The sequence below is a fragment of the Onychostoma macrolepis genome, chromosome 16 (assembly GCF_012432095.1).
Source record: "Onychostoma macrolepis isolate SWU-2019 chromosome 16, ASM1243209v1, whole genome shotgun sequence".
Taxonomy (NCBI): Eukaryota; Metazoa; Chordata; class Actinopteri; order Cypriniformes; family Cyprinidae; genus Onychostoma; species Onychostoma macrolepis.
This window is the reverse complement of record NC_081170.1, coordinates 26,689,594-26,712,021: the sequence shown is the minus strand read 5'-3', so window position 1 is coordinate 26,712,021 and position 22,428 is coordinate 26,689,594. Positions and strand designations below refer to the sequence as shown.

At 39.1% G+C, this 22,428-nt stretch overlaps 1 protein-coding gene across 1 annotated transcript; it reads left to right on the top strand.

The window, feature by feature from the left end:
• The first annotated feature begins 14,059 nt into the window (after window positions 1-14,059).
• On the top strand, window positions 14,060-15,299 carry LOC131521428 (uncharacterized). Its single transcript, XM_058746122.1, has 2 exons — window positions 14,060-14,501; window positions 14,869-15,299. Exons 1-2 carry the CDS (start codon window positions 14,060-14,062, stop codon window positions 15,297-15,299), a joined length of 873 nt encoding a protein of 290 aa, XP_058602105.1.
• The last annotated feature ends 7,129 nt before the right edge of the window (window positions 15,300-22,428 follow it).

The following is a 22,428-nucleotide window of genomic DNA, read 5'->3' as shown; positions in this document are numbered from 1 at the left end:
TAATTAATGGTTTATTACTCTTGACCAATAGGTGGCACCGTTACCAAACTTATGTAGCGTGGTCAGTGTGAGGTCACAATGTCACGTACAAAATTTGGTGCGAATATGTCCAAGTTTCGCTGAGATACAGCCTCAGATGCAGTGTAGCATCTTTCCAGCCAATTCGTTGATGCGCCAAACGAAAACCGTGAAATATATCGACACAAAATCCATAACTTTTTGCCAGCATGGTCTGAAGATGATCCGAGTCAAATTTCGTGAAAATCCGACTTACGGTCTAGGAGGAGTTCGAAAAAGTAGGTTTTCAACATGAATCAAAATGGCGGACAGGAAGTTTAGCCAATTATTGCAAAATTGGAATCGATGATCTCGGCATGACCCAAGGAATCTATCAACATCAGTTTGATTACAATAGGCTAATGTAAGCAAAAGTTATTAGCATTTTTAGAAATTTCATTATAACTTTTGACCAAAAGGTGGCGCTGTCCCCAAACTTTTTGAGTACCATCAGGGCGTGGGGCCGAAGAACCACACTGAGTTTCGTGACGATAAGTTAATGCGTTCGTAAAATATAGCATTTTACGACGAAATTCAACATGGCCGACGGCCAAAATGGCTGACATGGGAAAATTTTATATGGTTGGACTCGGCATGATGCACCGAATCTAAAGAGACCAGTTTTGTGATTTTTAGCCTAACCGTTCACAAGTTATAAGCAAAAATATGCATTTTTCATATCTCCTGACCACTAGGGGGCACAGTGCCGAAACACTGCAGGTAGCCTCAGGTCATGCTTGTTATAACACCCACCAAGTTTCGTCTCAATATGCCAAAGTGTTGCGGAGATATAGCCTCAGATCCCTTTTTGCGTGGTTTTCGGCAAATTCGTTAGCATGTTTTTCGAAAACGCTTGAACGAATCGACTTGAATTCCATAACTTTTTGCCTCCATGGTCTGTAGATGATCTGAGCCAAATTTGGTGAGAATCGGACTAATCGTCTAGGACGAGTTCGACAAAGTAGGTTTTACGAACAATTCAATATAGCGAAAAAACTAAACCTTACGATTTTTGAATTTTGGACTTCATTCGACTCGGCTTGAGCCAAAGAATACGAGTAAAAAGGAATTTTCATTTTGTGGCTTACGGTTCAAAAGTTATTAGCATTTCAAAAGTGAAACTTTGGACAAGTGGTGGCGCTAGAGAGTTTGAGTTAGAGACTCCAAATTTGCTGTGGTTACTATTGAGACTGTCCTCTATCAGTGTGCCAAATTATACAACTTTCCCGCAATCGGTTCTATGGGCTGCCATTGACTTCGTGGCGGAAGAAGAAGAAGAATAAATATAGCTGCAAGCAGCAATCACGGGGCCAAGCAGTACAGAAGCAAACAACAAACCAACTGCAGAAATGAGTAATTGAAGCCATTTTAGGATATTTTTTGTGAAATCGGCTGAAAAATCACATATAAACCTATAGCAATATGATTTATTGGCTTATCACGTTTGACCGATAGGTGGCGCTGTCATCAAATCGATTTGGTGTGTTCTGTGTGAGGTGACAATGGCACACACAAAGTTTGGTGTCAATACGCCAAAGCATTGCAGAGATACAGCCTCAAGTGTCATAATGGCGCCATGCCACAAATTTGTTGCTGTTGTATGCAGAAATGAGTAATTGAAGCCATTTTAGGATGTTTTTTGTCAAAATTGCTGAAAAATCACATATAAACCTATAGCAATATGATTTATTGGCTTATCACGTTTGACCGATAGGTGGCGCTGTTACCAAACTTATGTAGCGTGGTCAGTGTGAGGTGACAATGTCACGTACAAAATTTGGTGCGAATATGTCAAAGTTTCGCTGAGATACAGCCTCAGATGCAGTGTAGCATCTTTCCAGCCAATTCGTTGATGCGCCAAACGAAAACCGTGAAATATATCGACACAAAATCCATAACTTTTGTCAGCATTGTCTGAAGATGATCCGAGTCAAATTTCGTGAAAATCGGACTTATGGTCTAGGAGGAGTTAGAAAAAGTAGGATTATAACATAAATCAAAATGGTGGACAGGGAGTTCAGATTTCCTAAGTGAAAATTGGTATGTATGTTGTCGGCATGACCCAAGGGATATTTTGAGACCAGTTACATTACAATAGGCTAATGCAATCAAAAGTTATTAGCATTTTTGGAAATTTCATAATTAAAGGTTAATGAATGGCTTATTACTCTTGACCAATAGGTGGCGATGTTACCAAACTGACGTGGTATGGTCAGTGTGAGGTCACAATGTCACGCATACAAAATTTGGTGCGAATATGTCAAAGTTTCGCTGAGATACAGCCTCAGATGCAGTGTAGCATCTTTCCAGCCAATTCGTTGATGCGCCAAAGCGAAAACCGTGAAATATATCGACACAAAATCCATAACTTTTGCCAGCATGGTCTGAAGATGATCCGAGTCAAATTTCGTGAAAATCCGACTTACGGTCTAGGAGGAGTTCGAAAAAGTAGGTTTTCAACATGAATCAAAATGGCGGACAGGAAGTTTAGCCAATTATTGCAAAATTGGTATCGATGATCTCGGCATGACCCAAGGAATCTATCAACATCAGTTTGATTACAATAGGCTAATGTAAGCAAAAGTTATTAGCATTTTTAGAAATGTCATTATAACTTTTGACCAAAAGGTGGCGCTGTCCCCAAACTTTTTGAGTACCATCAGGGCGTGGGGCCGAAGAACCACACTGAGTTTCGTGACGATAAGTTAATGCGTTCGTAAAATATAGCATTTTACGACGAAATTCAACATGGCCGACGGCCAAAATGGCTGACATGGGAAAATTTTATATGGTTGGACTCGGCATGATGCACCGAATCTAAAGAGACCAGTTTTGTGATTTTTAGCCTAACCGTTCACAAGTTATAAGCAAAAATATGCATTTTTCATATCTCCTGACCACTAGGGGGCACAGTGCCGAAACACTGCAGGTAGCCTCAGGTCATGCTTGTTATAACACCCACCAAGTTTCGTCTCAATATGCCAAACTGTTGCGGAGATATAGCCTCAGATCCATTTTGTGTGGTTTTCGCAAATTCGTTAGCATGTTTTTCGAAAACGCTTGGACGAATCGACTTGAATTCCATAACTTTTTGCCTCCATGGTCTGTAGATGATCTGAGCCAAATTTGGTGAGAATCGGACTAATCGTCTAGGACGAGTTCGACAAAGTAGGTTTTACGAACAATTGAATATAGCGAAAAAACTAAACCTTACGATTTTTGAATTTTGGACTTCATTCGACTCGGCTTGAGCCAAAGAATACGAGGAAAAAGGAATTTTCATTTTGTGACTTACGGTTCAAAAGTTATTAGCATTTCAAAAGTGAATCTTTGGACAAGTGGTGGCGCTAGAGAGTTTGAGTTAGAGACTCCAAATTTGCTGTGGTTACTAATGAGACTGTCCTCTATCAGTGTGCCAAATTATACAACTTTCCCGCAATCGGTTCTATGGGCTGCCATTGACTTCACTACGGAAGAAGAAGAAGAAGAAGAATAATAAGAAATCTAACGGTTTCAATAGGTGCCTCCGCACCTTCGGTGCTTGGCCCCTAATAAATATAGCTGCAAGCAGCAATCACGGGGCCAAGCAGTACAGAAGCAAACAACAAACCAACTGCAGAAATTAGTAATTGAAGCCATTTTAGGATATTTTTTGTGAAAAAGGCTGAAAAATCACATATAAACCTATAGCAATATGATTTATAGGCTTATCACGTTTGACCGATAGGTGGCGCTGTCATCAAATCGATTTGGTGTGTTCTGTGTGAGGTGACAATGGCACACACAAAGTTTGGTGTCAATATGCCAAAGCATTTCAGAGATACAGCCTCAAGTGTCATAATGGCGTCATGCCACAAATTTATTGCTGTTGTATGCAGAAATGAGTAATTGAAGCCATTTTAGGATGTTTTTTTGTCAAAACGGCTAAAAAAATCACATATAAAGCTATAGCAATATGAGTTATTGGCTTATCAATTTTGACCAATAGGTGTCACCATTTTCAAATCGATGTGGTGTGTTCTGTGTAAGGTGACAATGGCACACACAAAGTTTGGTGTCAATATGCCAAAGCATTTCAGAGATACAGCTTCAAGTGTCATAATGGCGTCATGCCACAAATTCGTTGCTGTGGTATGCGAAAACGGTTTTGTCTATCGACACGAAATCCATAACTTTTCGTCAGCATGGTCTGGAGATGATATGATTCAAATTTGGTGAAAATCGGACAAACGGTTTAGGAGGAGTTCGAAAAAGTATGTTTTCCACATAAATCAAAATGGCGGAAAGAAAGTTCGGCTTATTATGACATAATTGGTATGTATGTTGTCGGCATGACCCAAGGAATAATTTGAGAACAGTTTCATTACAATCGGCTAATGCAGTCAAAAGTTATTAGCATGTTTGGAAATTTCATTATTAATGATTAATTAATGGTTTATTACTCTTGACCAATAGGTGGCACCGTTACCAAACTTATGTAGCGTGGTCAGTGTGAGGTCACAATGTCACGTACAAAATTTGGTGCGAATATGTCAAAGTTTCGCTGAGATACAGCCTCAGATGCAGTGTAGCATCTTTCCAGCCAATTCGTTGATGCGCCAAACGAAAACCGTGAAATATATTGACACAAAATCCATAACTTTTTGCCAGCATGGTCTGAAGATGATCCGAGTCAAATTTCGTGAAAATCGGACTTACGGTCTAGGAGGAGTTCGAAAAAGTAGGTTTTCAACATGAATCAAAATGGCGGACAGGAAGTTTAGCCAATTATTGCAAAATTGGTATCGATGATCTCGGCATGACCCAAGGAATCTATCAACATCAGTTTGATTACAATAGGCTAATGTAAGCAAAAGTTATTAGCATTTTTAGAAATTTCATTATAACGTTTGACCAAAAGGTGGCGCTGTCCCCAAACTTTTTGAGTACCATCAGGGCATGGGGCCGAAGAACCACACTGAGTTTCGTGACGATAAGTTAATGCGTTCGTAAAATATAGCATTTTACGACGAAATTCAACATGGCCGACGGCCAAAATGGCTGACATGGGAAAATTTTATATGTTTGGACTCGGCATGATGCACCGAATCTAAAGAGACCAGTTTTGTGATTTTGAGCTGAACCACTCACAAGTTATAAGCAAAAATATGCATTTTTCATATCTCCTGACCACTAGGGGGCACAGTGCCGAAACACTGCAGGTAGCCTCAGGTCATGCTTGTTACAACACACACCAAGTTTCGTATCAATATGCCAAACCGTTGCGGAGATATAGACTCAGATCCATTTTTGCGTGGTTTTCGGCAAATTCGTTAGCATATTTTTCGAAAACGCTTGGACGAATCGACTTGAATTCTATAACTTTTAGCCTCCATGGTCTGTAGATGATCTGAACCAATTTTGGTGAGAATCGGACTAATCGTCTAGGACGAGTTCGACAAAGTAGGTTTTACGGACAATTGAATATAGCGAAAAAACTAAACCTTACGATTTTTGAATTTTGGAGTTCATTCTAACTCAGCTTGAGCCAAAGAATACGAGTTTTTTCATTTTCATTTTGTGGCTTACGGTTCAAAAGTTATTAGCATTTCAAAAGTGAAACTTTGGACAAGTGGTGGCGCTAGAGAGTTTGAGTTAGAGACTCCAAATTTGCTGTGGTTACTATTGAGACTGTCCTCTATCAGTGTGCCAAATTATACAACTTTCCCGCAATCGGTTCTATGGGCTACCATTGACTTTGCGACGGAAGAAGAAGAAGAAGAAGAAGAAGAAGAATAACGCCAACGGTTTCAATAGGTGCCTCCGCACCTTCGGTGCTTGGCCCCTAATAAATCCAACGGTTTCAATAGGTGCCTCCGCACCATCGGTGCTTGGCCCCTAATAATAAATCCAACGGTTTCAATAGGTGCCTCCGCACCTTCGGTGCTTGGCCCCTAATAATAAATCCAACGGTTTCAATAGGTGCCTCCGCACCTTCGGTGCTTGGCCCCTAATAATAAATCCAACGGTTTCATTAGGTGCCCCCGCACGTTCAGTGCTTGGCCCCTAATAATAACGCCAACGGTTTCAATAGGTGAATTCACGAATGAATTCTAAGAAAAGCACACAAAAATGGATCTGAGGCTATAACTCCGCAAGGGTTTGGCGTATTGAGACCAAACTTGGTTTGTGTTATAACAAGCATGACCTCAGGCAACCTGCAGTGTTTCGGCTCTGTACCACCTAGTGGTCAGGAGATGTGAAAAATGCATATTTTTGCTTATAACTTGTGAATGATTTGGCCAAAAATCACAAAACTAGTCTCTTTAGATTAAGATATAAAATTTCTTTTTTTTAAAAGTACATAGTACAAAGCATGCGTGAGTCAATGGTTACAAAACCGATATATATATAAATAAATATTTATATATATTGAATCTGTTGCAGGAATGACTCAAAGTCTGTTCACATCTATGTGGTTAGATCAGTGTGCATAATAATGTGTCTTTGACACTCATTATGTATGTTTTGATTATACTGTGTTGTAAATAAAATACAAATAATATTAAAAAAACAAACATTTTTTTCAATCTCCTCACATTCTCTCTTAGCTTCCTCAAAGTTAGAGTCACACTGATGGTCCATTAGGAGCCATTAGGGGAGGGCCTTTTTTCTCTCAGGTGAGACTCACTTAATATCCAAGGCCATTGCCACTTCCTCGCATATAGGCTTTCGATGTCAAAACATGTCTTGAAAATTTAAATCAATATATTGTTTTCTGTGAATGAGTAAGCAGAATGATTTTCACATAATTTTGAAGTAAATATTCTAGCCTACAAGACTGATTACTCAAAAGTCTTATTCATAACTATTTAGTGTGGGTTTTATGGCCTTATTTCAGCTACATTTCCCCCCCCAAAACTTACTAAGCACGCATAATATTTTTTTTCTAAAAAATGCAAACATGTACATCCATCTTGGTCACATATTATTGTAGCACAGTTTCTGCTGAATACCAAAAAAAATAAATAAATACATGTTGGTCAATAGTATGTTTTAAGTAGCTGAAATAAGCACAAATATCAGGGCATGTCAAACCATCTCAAGGGCCCAAAAATTGCCTCAGACCCCAGAGGGTTAAAAGTGATATTATGATTGTCATCTACAATGTGTCTATTTTGTCTAGATAGTTTTTCCTCCTCATCTAGTCCTTGTTCTTTTTGGATTAAGTCAAAGCCACTGCTAGATTCACTCGGGGATTGAACAATCAATTCTGGGGAAGTCTGGGTGCTGTTGGTTATAGCTTGAGTTTGCCAAATTAGATGCATTACGCTCCTTGTACATCTGTTTTTGAGCTTTCATCAGTTTGTACTTCATCTTGTGTCACTGGTCTTTCCTCTACACTTTCTCTTGAATTATCTGCTTGTCTGTTTTCTTCTCTTTCCATCCGTACTTTGGGAACTCTAGTACAGTGGTTTAGATGATACCTGGTTGTACTTCCCTCCACTTGGACTGCTGTTGGACTGCTCTCACCACTTTGTAGGGTCCTTCTCTCCTGTGCTCATTCCACTTTCCCCAGAATACCCTCAGATGTACTTGGTCACCTGGAACAATTGGACATTCCGACTCTGTTTCCTCACAGGGCCCTTTTCTTGTTTCCTGTAAATACATAACTTTATGTATGGTAGTTAATTTTTTCATATAAGGTCGAAGTTCCATTTGCAATTTCTCTAGAGGAGGTCCTTTGTAGGGACCTCTACAATATGGCACAGGCATGGGTCGACTTGTAAGCATTTCATGCGGTGTTAAACATAAAACAACAGGGTAAAAATATATTTGACGACTAGACATAATTATTTCATGACTCTAGACACTTCTTTGTGAAGACAGTGGCATACTACAGTGAAATAATATGTTCTTTAGCCATATAAAAACAGTTGCCATGTGTGCAAGTAAAATTTACCTGCTGGCGCTTTTAGGTATACAGCGACCTCTAGCGGTTCTAGTGTTAATTTTCATTATCACTTCCCCCCTTGTGCAATGGTCAAAACCATGCGCATCTGAAATGAGAATATTCAAAAGTGAAGTTGGGGCAACAATTTGTCCTTCATGTGTACGCCAAATATCTTGCATGTCTTTTTGGCTCCCCTTTGGTGCTACATTGAGTGCTCATAAGGTCCTGCTTGTTGTTGAATTCAAATAATATCGTCCAATTGAGGTTGAGGTTCTATAAGTACTACAGGTGTTAATACTGCTACCTGACATCCTGAGGCTTTTTAGCTTCCAAATCTGCTGCATTGTTTCCTTAATGACAAAATCATTTCCTTTTTATGAGCCTGACACTTGATCATTGCTAGTCTTTTGGTAGCACCATAGCGGAAATTAACTGACCTATTTGTTCAGCATGTTGGATGGGAGTCCCATTGCTCTTTTTAAAACCTCTTTGCTTCCATACTGCTCCAAACAAATTACATACACCATGAGCATATGCTGAATCAGTGAAAATATTGTCTGTCTGTACCTTTACCAATTGACAGGCAGCTGTGAGAGCTTTTAATTCTGCTAATTGAGCAGAGCATGGCTGTACACAATGTTGTGATATCACAGGCACAAATTCTTCCTTGTCCTTCACTACTGAATATCCTGCTGTAGTAGTAGTAGTGAGTAAGAAGTAAGTGACTTCTGCTTCAGGGATTGGTGTAGACTCAAGATCTGGCCGTAATCTAGTAAATGTCAATGAATCAGTCACACAATGATTGGGCTTTCCTTCAAAAGCCAAAGGAATTAATTCAGCTGGATTAACTGTATGACATCGCTTAATAGTAACATCTGGATATGTAAGTAGCGATGAATAGGCTAGAATTCGGGCTTGAGTCAGAACAAATTTCCCTTGTTCTATTAACTCAACAATTTTGTGATGAGTATAAATAGTTACTGGGTACCCCATTGTTATTGTGGTTGCTTTCTCATGTGCATAATATACTGCTGCAAGGCCATGTTGGTAACATGGTGGGTAACCCTGAGCTACATTGTCCATTTTTGTACTATAGTAAGCAATAGGCTGTTTTTTCCTACCACTACAAGTTTCTTGCATCAATACAGCTGATGCATAACCATCAGCTCTGTTTGCGACATACAGATTAAATTGTTTAGAGTATTCAGGATTTCCCAAGGCTGGGGCCTGTTTTAGTTCTTTTTTTAGAGTCTCAAATGCTAGTAATGCATCAGTGTTCCATTTTAACGGATTGCCTAAATCTTGCAGTCCTGCTTGTTTCATGACTTCTCTCAATGGAGCTGTTTTTACCGCGTAGTCTTCTATCCAATCGGCACTAAAGCCAGTCATCCCTAGAAAAGTCATCATTTGTCCTACTGTTTGAGGCAATGGTGTTTTACTTATGCCTTCCAATTGATCTGGAGCTATAGCTTGTGTGCCAAATGCAATTAATCGCCCTAAGTATTCAACTTGAGGCTGGCAATACTGTATTTTGGTTTTGGATACTTTGTGACCTCCTTGTGCTAATTTTGTGTCCCTCAAACAAAACTAAATGCACTGACGTCACAGAGCCTCAGGGGTTCAATCCGATGGATCAGACACCAAGAACTGTTGTTCATGAAATGGATGGAAACAAGAGAATTGTCAGTGTGCTCTACCATCCACCGAGCCTTTGATGGTGTCACTGTCACCAGGAACGTCCACAACAAGGAAATTGGGAGATGGTAGAAAAAAACATTGCGGCACCTCGTTGTGTGGTGGACTACAACACATACATGGGGGGTGTAGTCCTTTCCGACCAGCTCATCCAGTATTACTCAGTGCACAAGAGGTCCAACAGGTGGTACAGGACAGTCCTGTATTACTTAATTGACATAGCTGCAACCAACAGCTATATATCGCACAAAGATCTGTCTGTCATCAGAGACTGTGCCCATGTCTCACAGCCAATTCATGGAGGAGCTGTCTGCAGAGCTGTGTGGAGTCCCAAAAGGTAGTGATGTACCACCAAGGGGGGGAACAATGCTTACCTGAGTCTCTGGCCTGTGTGGATGAGGAGGCAGAGTGGGAGTGGGAGAGAAGTTCCTCCTTTGAGAGACAGAGATCAGCTGATATGGCAACAAAGGCGGCGGTACTGAATCCTCTGCAAGAAGCATACCATATGGAAGTGTGCTCGGTCTGATGTGGGACTGTGTCTTGTTGACCACAGAAACTGTTTCAGTCAGTGGCATAGTGGCAGGGGGTCACAAGCTGGAACGTAAAACCTCAGGATTGTCCTTACTGAATGTTATGTAAATACTTACATAGTTTTTAAAGATCATTGCACCATGTTCATTTCCATTCAGTGTATCTTTATCTCTTTGTACATTGTTGGTGAAGATTTGCATCATTTGTTCATTTGCACTCAAAGTATTTTTTTTATATTTGTATATTGTTGATGAAGATTACTTGCACCATTTGTCCATTTGCACTCAAAGTGTTTTTTTCTATTTGGTGAAGATTACTTGCACCATTTGTTCATTTGCACTCCAAGTATTTTTTTATTTTTATTTTTTTCTGTTTGTATATTGTTGGTAAAGATTATTTGCACCATTTGTTCATTTGCACTCAAAGTATTTAATTTTTTTTTCTATTTGGTGAGGATTACTCGCACCATTTGTTCATTTGCACTCAAAGTATTTTTCTATTTGTATATTGTTGAAGATTATTTGCACTATTTTCCCTCATTTGCACTTTGTATTTTGGTTGAACAAAGCACTTTCACTACTTGTTGAACACTTGGAATTGTTGTTCATGGTCAATTTATAATATATTTCTCTGAAAAAAAGACACTTGCTTCAGTGTTCTGTTATTATGTAATAATCTTTCTATTTACTATATTCTCTGATATTCTATATTCTTCTTTTGGACTCATCTACATTGTCAGTAAATAAAATGCACCTGTTTTTCACTGAAAAATTCCTTAGAATAATATTGTAATAAATTGCTATAACTTGCTAAAGGAATGTTAGATGTGGACAAAATTTCATTTAGAAGTCTAAAGCAACCAAGTATAACTTTCTAAAGAAAAAAAATCAAACTTCAAAAGGTTTTGTTTGAGTTAACAGTAGAAAAACAACACTTTTTTTAAGGTGTTTTTCTTAAAATTCTGGAAAATGTATCTATTCTCATTCAAAACAAATGTAAAATTGTAATTTTAAGTGAGATTGACTGAAACTTCAGGTTGTCCTGTTTAAAATTATGTCCTTCTGTCTCTTTGTGTTTTTCCTTGTGTCTCTATTTGTGTTTTTCCTTTTCCTCTCTCACTATAACTTCCCTCTAGTCCCCTCATCAGGGAACTCCCTTAACCGATTCTTAAAGCCAGGTCCCAAAATTGAGATTGACTCCCATCACTAAAATTGTCGTAAATCATTGTGAAAAGCCGTTGTCAACCAATCGAGGCGACCCGCCAAACCATGATCTTTACAGCTAATTGCTCCTTCTTTCTGTTCTATTACCAGGAAGATGTTCAGATTTGCCGCCTTGTTTCTCTGCATAGTTGGGGTTATGCCCCAGCCAGAAGTTGCATCGCCAGGACCAGCGTCGAGGATAGTACTCCGTGAACAACCGGGGTTATTGATAACGAACTGCAAAACCTACACCTGAAATGTGTACGTCCGACTCGATCCCTGTGATGTTTTCAGAGCTCACTACACCCTCTCAGCTGCTCAAATCATTTGGGCTGGAGCCCGTTGGACTCGGGAAGTCCTCGCCCATACCCAAGCAGATGTGAACCACATGCTGCACCAATTACAGAAAATGACTGTAACCCAGGCTGAATTAAGCTGGGACAACCGGTGTCCCAAACGATTTTTGGGCGCCCTGCTGGGGGCTGTTGCGGCTGTAGGAACTCTGTTTAACATTGTCATGAACACCGCTAATGCCGTTAATCTGGCCATCGTTAGGCGGCATGTGGGCAAAATCCAGGCTGAAATGCCTGAGATACAACAACAGCTCTTACTCCAGAGCCACACCCTACAGACCTTCGGGAAGTCTCTGAATGGCACCATCACAATTCTAAATACCCATAGCACCCTTCTAAACCAAACTATAAAATCCATCAATAAACTATTTTCGATCGTGCAAAACGATTTAGCTCAAACACAACTCCTAACAACCCTCATGACTGACATGCTACGGGAAGTAAGCTCCTTGATCGATAACTTAGCCATGGGTAGGATTCCACACTATTTGATACCTCTTAACCTTGTCCAAAACATTCTAGCCTCGGCCACTATGGGCCCTGCTAGCCCCATCCAAACCCATCTCGCCTTTTCCCTGGGTAGTGCTATCCCCTTATACGTAGACCCAGAAGCAGGTGACCTGGCCTTTCTCCTCAGTTTGCCCATTATCGATTCCAATAACATTTACCTGCTCAAAGACGTTGTGAATGTGGGATTTTGGCAAGGGAACACCTATGTCAAAATCCACACTCCTGAAGTCGTTGCGTATCACGATAACAATGAGCAGTTGTATCTGGCCCCAAACCTCGCTAACTAAGGACATTCATTACCTCTGCCCGCGTAAACCCTTCGTCCGCGATAATACCAAGGGCATCTGCGGCCTAGAATCCATTAGACCCAACACTAGCTGCCCTGCCGAAGCTTCCAATGGTTATTCAACACCCCAGCGTGTACAGCTACCCTCACCTACGATCAACACGACACTGCCACGTGCATTACGGATCACTGTCCCTAAGGGGACGATTCTCCATATTGACGATTTAGCATTGTACCACCTTACTGACGACGAGTATCAGGCTGAACTGGAAATCTCACCCTTCTTCAAACAGTATTTCTTTGTCCTCGATCCAGAATTGGAAGAAAGGATCAAAGAGGAAGGAACGCAACTTATGGATTTGACTCCTGTTGATATAGCCTTAGAAGCTATTGCTCGCCTTCTGCCCGCTGGCGTGCCAATCATTTGGTCTTGGTCTGCCGCTGACACAGCGCTTTGCATCTCTACTATTGTAGGATATGTTGTGATTTTGACACTGGCCTTCCTCCTGCACAAGCGAGTGAACGCCGTCCAAGAGTCTTTCAACAAATGCATGTCCGGCATCCCGCAAATTTTCCGACGTAATAAAACTGACCAATAACCTGAACCTGAGAACTCAACAAACCTGATTGAGATCACGCCTGTACCGCCTCGTCGAACTCCTGACAATTAGCTCAAGCGAAACGACCCAACTCTAGATGAATCCTAAACAATGCACCCCTACGTCGTCTCAAGTATCTAACCTTACCATTTCCAAATTACCTAAGTCCTGCACCAGGATTCAGTCAGTGATAGAGATGTTGTTTGTGTCTTGTGTGTGCCTGTTCTCTCTCTGCCTCCTGTTCCAGTGCCCGCCGATGTTCGCACCGGGAACATCACTGAGCCAAAGGAAAACTAAAGATTCTCCTCCTGAACGTGTGCGAGTCGTAAAACTGATCCATGGTGTTAGCCCAGGGTCCGTATGTATAAAGCCTCTCAGAGTAAAATTTTAGTCTTAATTGTGTCAAAATTCTAAGAATGACGTAATTTTACTCTTATTCCTAAACTTAAGAATAAGAGTGATTCATAAAGGTTCCTAAGTGTTAAGACTAGGTCTCACCTCCTAAATTATTTAAGAGAGCTGGAGAGGTCTCCTAACCTAGTTAGGAGTAACAAGATGGCAGCAAAGAGGAGGAGACAAAAAGCCCTTTCACACATACAGACTTTTCCGGAAAATTACCGGTAAATTGCCGTAAAGAGATCATGTGTGAACAGGACCTTTTCAAAAATACCAGTAAATTCGTTCCGGCAATTTACCGGTATGAGAAGTTGTAACATTACCAGTAAATTGCCGGAATTCTGCTGTGTGTGAACGCAGAAGGAAAATTACCGGTATGAGCGCATACGCGTTCAGAACGCGCTGACGTAAGACGTAAGACGTCTACTCCGGGCCAATCATATCATTCTGACGCAGATGACGTATTCACTCCACACTGTTTACGGAAATAAAAAAAAATGTCATCCAACTGGAGCGACAATGAAATTAAAGCGCTTCTCCTTATCCGGGCGGATGAAGAGATTTGTCGTCATCTCAGAGGAACAGTTAGTGATGCAGTTACATATGATAAAATAACTAACCGTCTTCGAGAGCAAGGCATTCACAGGACAAAAAGTCAGGTCATTAGTAAATTGAAAACATTGCGCCTTAAATTTCTGAAAATAAACGACCATCACAAACAAAGTGGTAGTGGTAGAATTTCTTGGGTCTATTATGACTTTTGTCAGTCCATTTGGGGATCCAGCCACTCCACAAATCCTGTAGCCTTAACCGGTAGCTTGAATTCAGAAGAACCCCAAACTAACGTCACTGAGGACGCATGTGACGGAAACACGTCGAGTCACTCGGCCGATACTGAAGCACCAACTTGTAATGCAGAGCAGGCGGATTGTGTTACAGGTGGGTAACGTTAAACTAATTAATTGTTTACATGATAAACGTGTGAAAGACAAAATATAGGAATAGGAAAACAAAGTTATAAACAAATATCTTTGTGTTACATAATATTTTATAATGACGTTTTTGTATGTTGGCAGTAGTTAACAGGAACTAACAATGAACAATACTTTAAAAATATTTATTGTTATTTCAGTGTTTCCCATACATTATTTATTTGTGGCTGCTCACCACAATATCAACACTGACGGCCACAAATAGATTTTCCAAAAGGCTTTGACTTCATTGAATAAACATGCATGTTTCAAAATCAAAACGTGTTTTTATATCACTGTATCTCTGAAGGAAACTGACTCTCTTCAATTTTTAGGTTTCACTCAGCCACCAAGGAAGAAGTCGAAAAAAAACAAAGATCACATGATTGACTCCATAGCTACAGTTCTACAAACTATGGAAACAACATTCAGAGAGCAAGAAGCACTCCGTGTCCAGGAGCAAAGGGAGTATGAAGAAAGGTTGCGCGAAGAGCAGAAGGAGGAAAGGGCAAGCATGATGGTGATGTGGAAGGAGATGATGGAGTTTCAAGGAAACCTCCTAAAGGACATTATGGTGCGCCCACCCCTGACAACATCTCTTCCTCTGAATCCACATTACCAACAACATAATCATCACAGCCAACGCTTCTCTTTTCCAAGCCCTAGCACTAGCTACATGGCACCATACCACCCACCAGAACAAGATGCTGAGGCCTCACTCCATCCTCAATTCAAGTCTTCATTCTTAGAAGATTTGCAAGACTAGATCAAAATAAAACAGTTCAATTCAAGTTTTTGCAAAATATGCTTTAATGGTACATGTTAAGATTTACAAGTATAAGATATTTAAATAACAAGATAAGTATTTGTTCATATTAATAAGTATATGTTCATATTTTGTTTCTAAATTTAATTTATGAATAAATATGAATTTGTGTTAATTGTCTGATGCTTTAACAATAATACATTTTTAAAAACATTACAATTTTATGTTTTATGTACTTGACAGTAGCTAATGCAATTTTAAGGCAAAATAAACTGATTCCCTGAATAGGTGGTTGTGTTATCAAATGGAAAAATATTCAAATACACAAAGCATGAACATAAACATAAAATATCATGCTGCCCCTTAAAGGGATTGTCCACAAAAAAAATCTGTCATCATTTACTCACCCTCATGTATATTATTGTAAACCTGCATGAAGTTCTTCCTTCTGCTGAACACAAAGGAAGGTATCTTGAAGAATGTTGGTAACCAAACAGTTGTGGGGCACCTTTGACTTCCGTAGCATGAAAAATATACTATGGAAGAACTTCATGCAGGTTTACAATAATATACATTAAGGTGAGTAAATACTTTTGGGTTAACTATTCCTTTAACTCATCAATGTTGCCAGTGCCCTGCGAACTGCTTGCACATCATCAGTTACTCGGTTATGCTCTCGGTCAGTAGCCTCAGCAGAAACATCACACTGGTGGTCAGTGTTCCATTCAGGCAGGTATGTTTCTTTCCTGAGTTCACAAATATTGTGCAGGATGCAACAAGCTACAACAATATCAGACATGATATTTATATCAACATCATTGCGCTTCAATAAACATCTCCAGCGACCTTTGAGGCGGCCAAAGGCATTTTCTACTACCATTCGAGCTGAACTCAAGCAGAAGTTGAAATTAGACTGGTTGGGTGTTAGATTTTGGTGATTTGGGAACCCCTTCATTAGCCATTTTTTAAGGGGGTATGCCGCATCTCCAATAAGATGGATGGGAACCTCCACTCCATCCACCACCATAGATTTCTGTAAAATAAATAATTTATATAAATTTAAATAAATTATTTCAAAATGAGTGGCATGCCAAAAACTGTTTTGTTGCTTTTGGAAACTTGAAAATACCTTTCATGCTAGTAGTTTTTGGAAATACTTCTTACTATTATCCTCCAATTCTCACTATTAACTAGTTGCTTATTAACATGCATATTAGCTGTTTATTAGTACTTAGAGCACATACTAAAGTCTTATTCTGCATGACCATATTCTGCTTCACTTAGTCCTACCAAATACCTAAACTTAACACTACCTTACTATTAACATATAACAAGCAGCAAATTAGGAGTTTATTGATGTAAAACTTTGTTAATAGTGACAATTGGACCCTAAATTAAAGTGTGACTTAGTGTTTTTTATATAATGTTAAAAAAGGTGTACCTCACGAGGAAACAAATACCCATCCTGGGCCTCAGCCATGTGGTATATGGGAGAGTTGGCTAGCACTCTTGCATCATGAGATCGACCAGGCCAACCCACATACACATCCGTAAAGCTGAAAAAGAGAAGAAGAAAAAGAATTTATTTTATTTCAGTATTAATAATCAAACATGAATAACATTTTAGAATGAAAAGATTATATAAATCACAAATTTCCATGCATATGCATACATTTAATGATAAAAGTTAGATATAACACAGAAAAAATATAGCTTATGTAGCACATAACTAGAATGAGTTTAAGCAATATCATCATTTAATCTCGTAGAAGGCAGAATTACAGTGCTTAAATTTATTAGACCACCTTCATAAGAAAAGCAAATATTTAAGGAATCTGTGAAAAACTTGTTTAAAATTAAAAATTGTGTTGTCATTTATTAGACAAAAAACAAACTGAAACAAGTAAATAATCTTTATGAATTAGTGTTTTCATACCCATTTTGAGCTGGCACATTCAGCTTCTTTCAGAAGTCAGAAATTAATCACGCATAAATTCAACCATTAAACTTTTTTTTCTATTAAGGACTACAAGTAAATAACTGTAATTGGGCATCTCAATAAAAAAACAATAAAGTGCTTTACTGATTTTGGTAATCAACAATACTGTTAGTTTATGGCAGCTGTGGCACAAATCGTACATTGGGTGGTGGTCTAATAAATGTGTTAAGCACTGTGCATTCAGGCCTTTGAAGTTTTTCTTATGTCTACTTACCAAACGCTGTGATCCACAACAGCCTGCAACACTATAGAGTGCCAACCTTTACGATTGCAGTAGGCAGCCTGGTCCTCATGAGGTTTTATGATAGGTATGTGGCATCCATCGATGGCACCTGCACACATCTTGTGGCCACGGGCAGCAAAGCCATCAATGGTTTTTTGGAGACGCTGGCCTTGAGGCAGGCATATAAAGCGCTTGCAAAGGGTTGTCTTCAGAGCATATGTTACCTACGGTGGTGAAGTTAGTTTAACTTTGACATTTATTAGACATACAGTTTCATACCCATAAAACTCCCATAAAACTCAGATATGCATATACAAATGTCCTTACCATAGCATAATTGATTTATCAGAATCAGAATGAGCTTTATTTCCAGTTTATGTTTGTTTTCGTGACAGAAGCTTCCACAGTGCAACAGAATGACAGTGACAGAACAAAAACACAGATAATAAAAGACTGATAGATAGTTTTTTTTTTCACTGTTCTACTGAAGAAAAACAGTCACCTACATCTTGGATGGCCTGAGGGTGAGTAAATGAGCAACAAATTATTTTTGGGTGAACTATCCCTTTCAACTACCCTTATGAAAATTAACTATGGTTTTATTATGATTTTTATTTTTTATTTTTTATTTTTGGTTTTAATTTGGGGTCACCAAGGTTTAACAACAACAACAACAACAAATAACGTAATTTAAAAATGTAATTAACAATAATAATAATTGTTGTTATTATTATTATTATTATTATTATTATTAAATGTCATAAGGGTAACTTCACTGCCATATGTTACCTGACGAACAAGCATGCAGACTGTTGATATTCCAAGGCCAAACAAACAGGATATGGTCCTGTATTCACTTGGGGTAGCGTACCACCACAACACAACAGCGAGTCTCAGTCGGGGTTCCAGCGGTTTTCGCCAGCCGGTAGTCTTTCGTTCCAAAGAGGGTCTCACAAGCTGCAGCACATACTCAAACTATAAATATAGACTTTTTTTAGCTGCAGGTAACACCTCTCCCTTCGGATGCTAGCGACAACATTTTTTCTCCTATAATTCAGTATTTTGTTTTGTAGTCGTCTATTACGATGTCTCTGGGACAAAAGCAGCTGCATGAATGTGAAACTTTGAAACAAAAATGAAACCATCAACAAAAACACTGACCGCATATAACCCTCCATGTTTACAAATACAAGCGCAATCGTTTAGAGGTTAATGATGTCACAGAATTTACCAGTATTTTGGAATGGATGTGTGAATGGTGCTTTTCCGGAAAAAAGACGGAATGTCGTTGCTTGTGTGAACAGCGCATTTTTGAATTTACCAGTAAAGTCGTTCTGGTAATTTAACGGCAATTTACTGGTATTATTGTGTGAAAGGGCTTAAACACTTTCCAATGAAGATATGATGCACTGGAGTTACAGTATTATGATGATATGGAGTTGATAAAACGATACAAACTTGATCGTTATGATAGTCAATTTTTTTTGTAACTGACAAAGTAAGAAATTTAAATAACTTCTTCCACTCTACAAATCAATGCTGTAACTGCAGAAATTAAAGTAGTAATGACATTTTTTTGGCTGGAAAATTGGGAAAATGCAGCAATACACCAGTGATGACACAGTAAGCAGGGTCTCACATATTGTAACAGCCCATAGCGCTGATTCTATGGATTTAGTTAAGGTGCAGTTTTACTACAGCCCTCTAGAGGCTCTAAGGCGCTCCCTTCCTCTATATTAAGCCCAGGTGGGGTAGTAGAGGGAGATACATTGTTTGGTTGGGAGGAAGCATGGCTTCTCATGCTACCTTCAATGTTTTAGAGTCCCGGTTGAGAAACGTCGTTTTTTTTAAGCTCAATCAATAGGGACTCTTTTGTACCGGTGGTTATTCTTGCCACTGAAGGCCACGCTGTCTGTACCTGGGAGATATGTCTAGGATGGGATTCCTGTTGCTGTCGTGGACAGTTTGAGTTTCCTCACTCGGGGACTAAAGTGGTTTTGGGACTATATGGTGGAGTTTGTTGGATGCACATTGAGCTTTGTCGTCTTCCTCAGAATCATCGTCATCTTCTTCGATATCATCGTCTACCATGTCTTCAATGATAAGTACTACAGACATTCAGTGACATTCATGTTCCCCATTGGACTATGCTACAGGTTTAACTTTCAACCAGTTTCCACTCCTGTTTGTATGCTTGCAAACCCACATACTTACATTTCACAAAGCAACCGAGACTGTTGTTTTTCTTGTTGTTTATGTTGTGATTGGTTTATGCCAACTTCTACCACACAATAATAATTGGTTTAATCTCACTCTGTGTATTGATTTGGTCATTGTGTCAACATATTGTTTGTGTTTTAAGGTACACTTATGAAGAAAGGTTGGTGGGCCTCTCTCTCAAAATATATTGTGTAGTGGCTCGTTCTTTTAAAGAGAAAGGTAGCGGTTACAATATTGTGGCACTAACGCCACAAAACACAAGTGGCCAAAAGTGATGTATGGAATATATATATTTTTTTCTTTCTTATGACACCACATTTCACTTAAACCATTAAAATACAAAGGACGAAAAAAAAAACCCCGCTAACCAGTGTTGCCAAATGCTTTCAATTGAAGGTAACGGAAACTGGTCACTGGTGTTGAGTATTTGCTGAGTTACTGTTCATTTTAGTGACACATTTCTAAAAGCAGTTCGCGGAGATGGAGAAGACCGAGAGTGTACCCTGTTTGTTTTATTTTTTTTTTTCCAAAAGCACAAAGTTGTGTTGTTATTGTGAGCGTACACAAATAAAAGTAGACACTTAACAGTTTTGATTGATTGTATAACACTTATTTGTGTGGCTCACTACACCCTCTCAGCTGCTCAAACCACTTGGGCTGGAGCCTGTTGGACTCGGGAAGTCCTAGCCCATACCCAGGCAGATGTGAACCACATGCTGCACCAATTACAGAAAATGACTGTAACCCAGGCTGAATTAAGCTGGGACAACCGGTGTCCCAAACGATTTTTGGGCGCCCTGCTGGGGGCTGTTGCGGCTGTAGGAACTCTGTTTAACATTGTCATGAACACCGCTAATGCCGTTAATCTGGCCATCGTTAGGCGGCATGTGGGCAAAATCCAGGCTGAACAGTTTTGATTGATTGTATAATACTTATTTGTGCGGCCAAAATCAACAGAGTATTTTTAGTGTCTTTTGCACTGATCTTAAAAAAAAAAACGAGCTGGTATTGCCGGCGACACGGTCGACCCCAGGGAGTTGATGTTGCTAGATGACTATATAAAGGTGAGTTCACTGATCTATATTTATATTTATATTTATATACTGTAGATCAGTGAACTCGCCTTTATGACATCATGGGAGAGTCTCGGAATGTAGATAAGGTTTGTCCAAGAAATTGATTTTGTTGCTAGGCTTTTCAAAAAAGTCTCTAAAGGGGTGAGGAATTCACTAAATCTAGAGATAAAATCACTAAATTGGCAACATTGGCACACTAACTACAGTATAAGTTATTAATATTTCATTAGTCCTCTTGTTTTTGCATGAGTTCATAATTTATTTGTATGACAGCATGGCCGAAAATTATGACCACACAATTTGGCATGTTTCATTGCATTATCACAAATAAAACAACTGACTCTAAGCAACTATGCAATATGCTTACAAAATCTTGAACTTTTTTTTTTTTTTTTTAATTAAAGGTGAAAATGTCAAATTTCCAATTGTCTCAAATAGTTCCTGTCCCGCTCTGCTTATCTTTGCAAGAGACACAGGAAGAAAGTGATTTAGAGAACCACCCCCGGATCTGCAAGCACTGAGACAGCGATAACTGACTCCCTTCATAGGGCTCATTTAACCAACAGAGCTTCAATGTTTTCTTGTGACTGGATTCAGCATAAATAAAAATCTAATAAACACAAAACAAAGAGCTGTTTATCTGGAGATATTCCAGAAACAGATGGCTCATGATACCCACGACCCTTTTATGCATAAACTAATAATCTGATAAACACAAACGATTGATTCATAGCTCCCTGTATGAGCTAGAAAAACACCAGGGGCCGTTTGTATAAAGCCACTCAGAGTAAAATTTTAGTCCTAAGTGTGTCAAAATTCTAAGAATGAAGTAATTTTACTCTTATTCCTAGACTTAAGAATAAGAGTGATTCATAAAGGTTCCTAAGTGTTAAGACTAGGTCTCAGCTCCTAAATTATTTAAGAGAGCTGAAGAGGTCTCCTAACCTAGTTAGGAGTAACAAGATGGCAGCAAGGAGGAGACAAACACTTTCCAGCGAAAATGACATATTGGACTTATATGATATGGAGTTTATAAAATGATATAAACTTGATTGTCAGTTACAAAAAATACTTTTTGATCTTGACAAAGTAAGAAATTTAATAACCTCTTCCACTCAACACGTGCAGAAATTATAGTAGTAATTTTTTTTTTTTTTTTGACTGGAAAATTGGCAATGCACCGGTGATGACACTGTAAGCAGGGTCTTGCATATTGTGGCACTAACCCCACCAAACACAAAAACATAAAATAATCCACACATCACATTTGATTTATTTATTTTTTTATTTTTTTATGATCCCACATTTCACTTAAACCATTAAAATGCAAAGGACAAAAAACACTGACCAGTGTTGCCAACTGCATTCAATTGGGAGTAGCTAAAACTGTTCACTTAATGTTGCTAGATGACCTCATAAAGGTGAGTTCACTGATCTATATTTATATTTATTTAGATCAGTGAACTCGCCTTTATGACGTCATGGGAGAGTCTCGGAATGTAGATAAGGGGTGCGTCTCAATCAGCTCCCTAGCTCCCGAGCTCGTAAATCAGTAAATTGTGTACACAAAATCGTTGACTAGTACGTTCTCTGACTCACTGCACGTTGGGA

Bases quoted from the DNA above. Each gene is read 5' to 3' on its own strand.
- LOC131521428 (XM_058746122.1), top strand. From the start codon at position 14,060: ATGTCATCCAACTGGAGCGACAATGAAATTAAAGCGCTTCTCCTTATC. The intron at 14,502-14,868 runs GTGGGTAACGTT...TTCAATTTTTAG, and splicing joins GCAGGCGGATTGTGTTACAG to GTTTCACTCAGCCACCAAGG.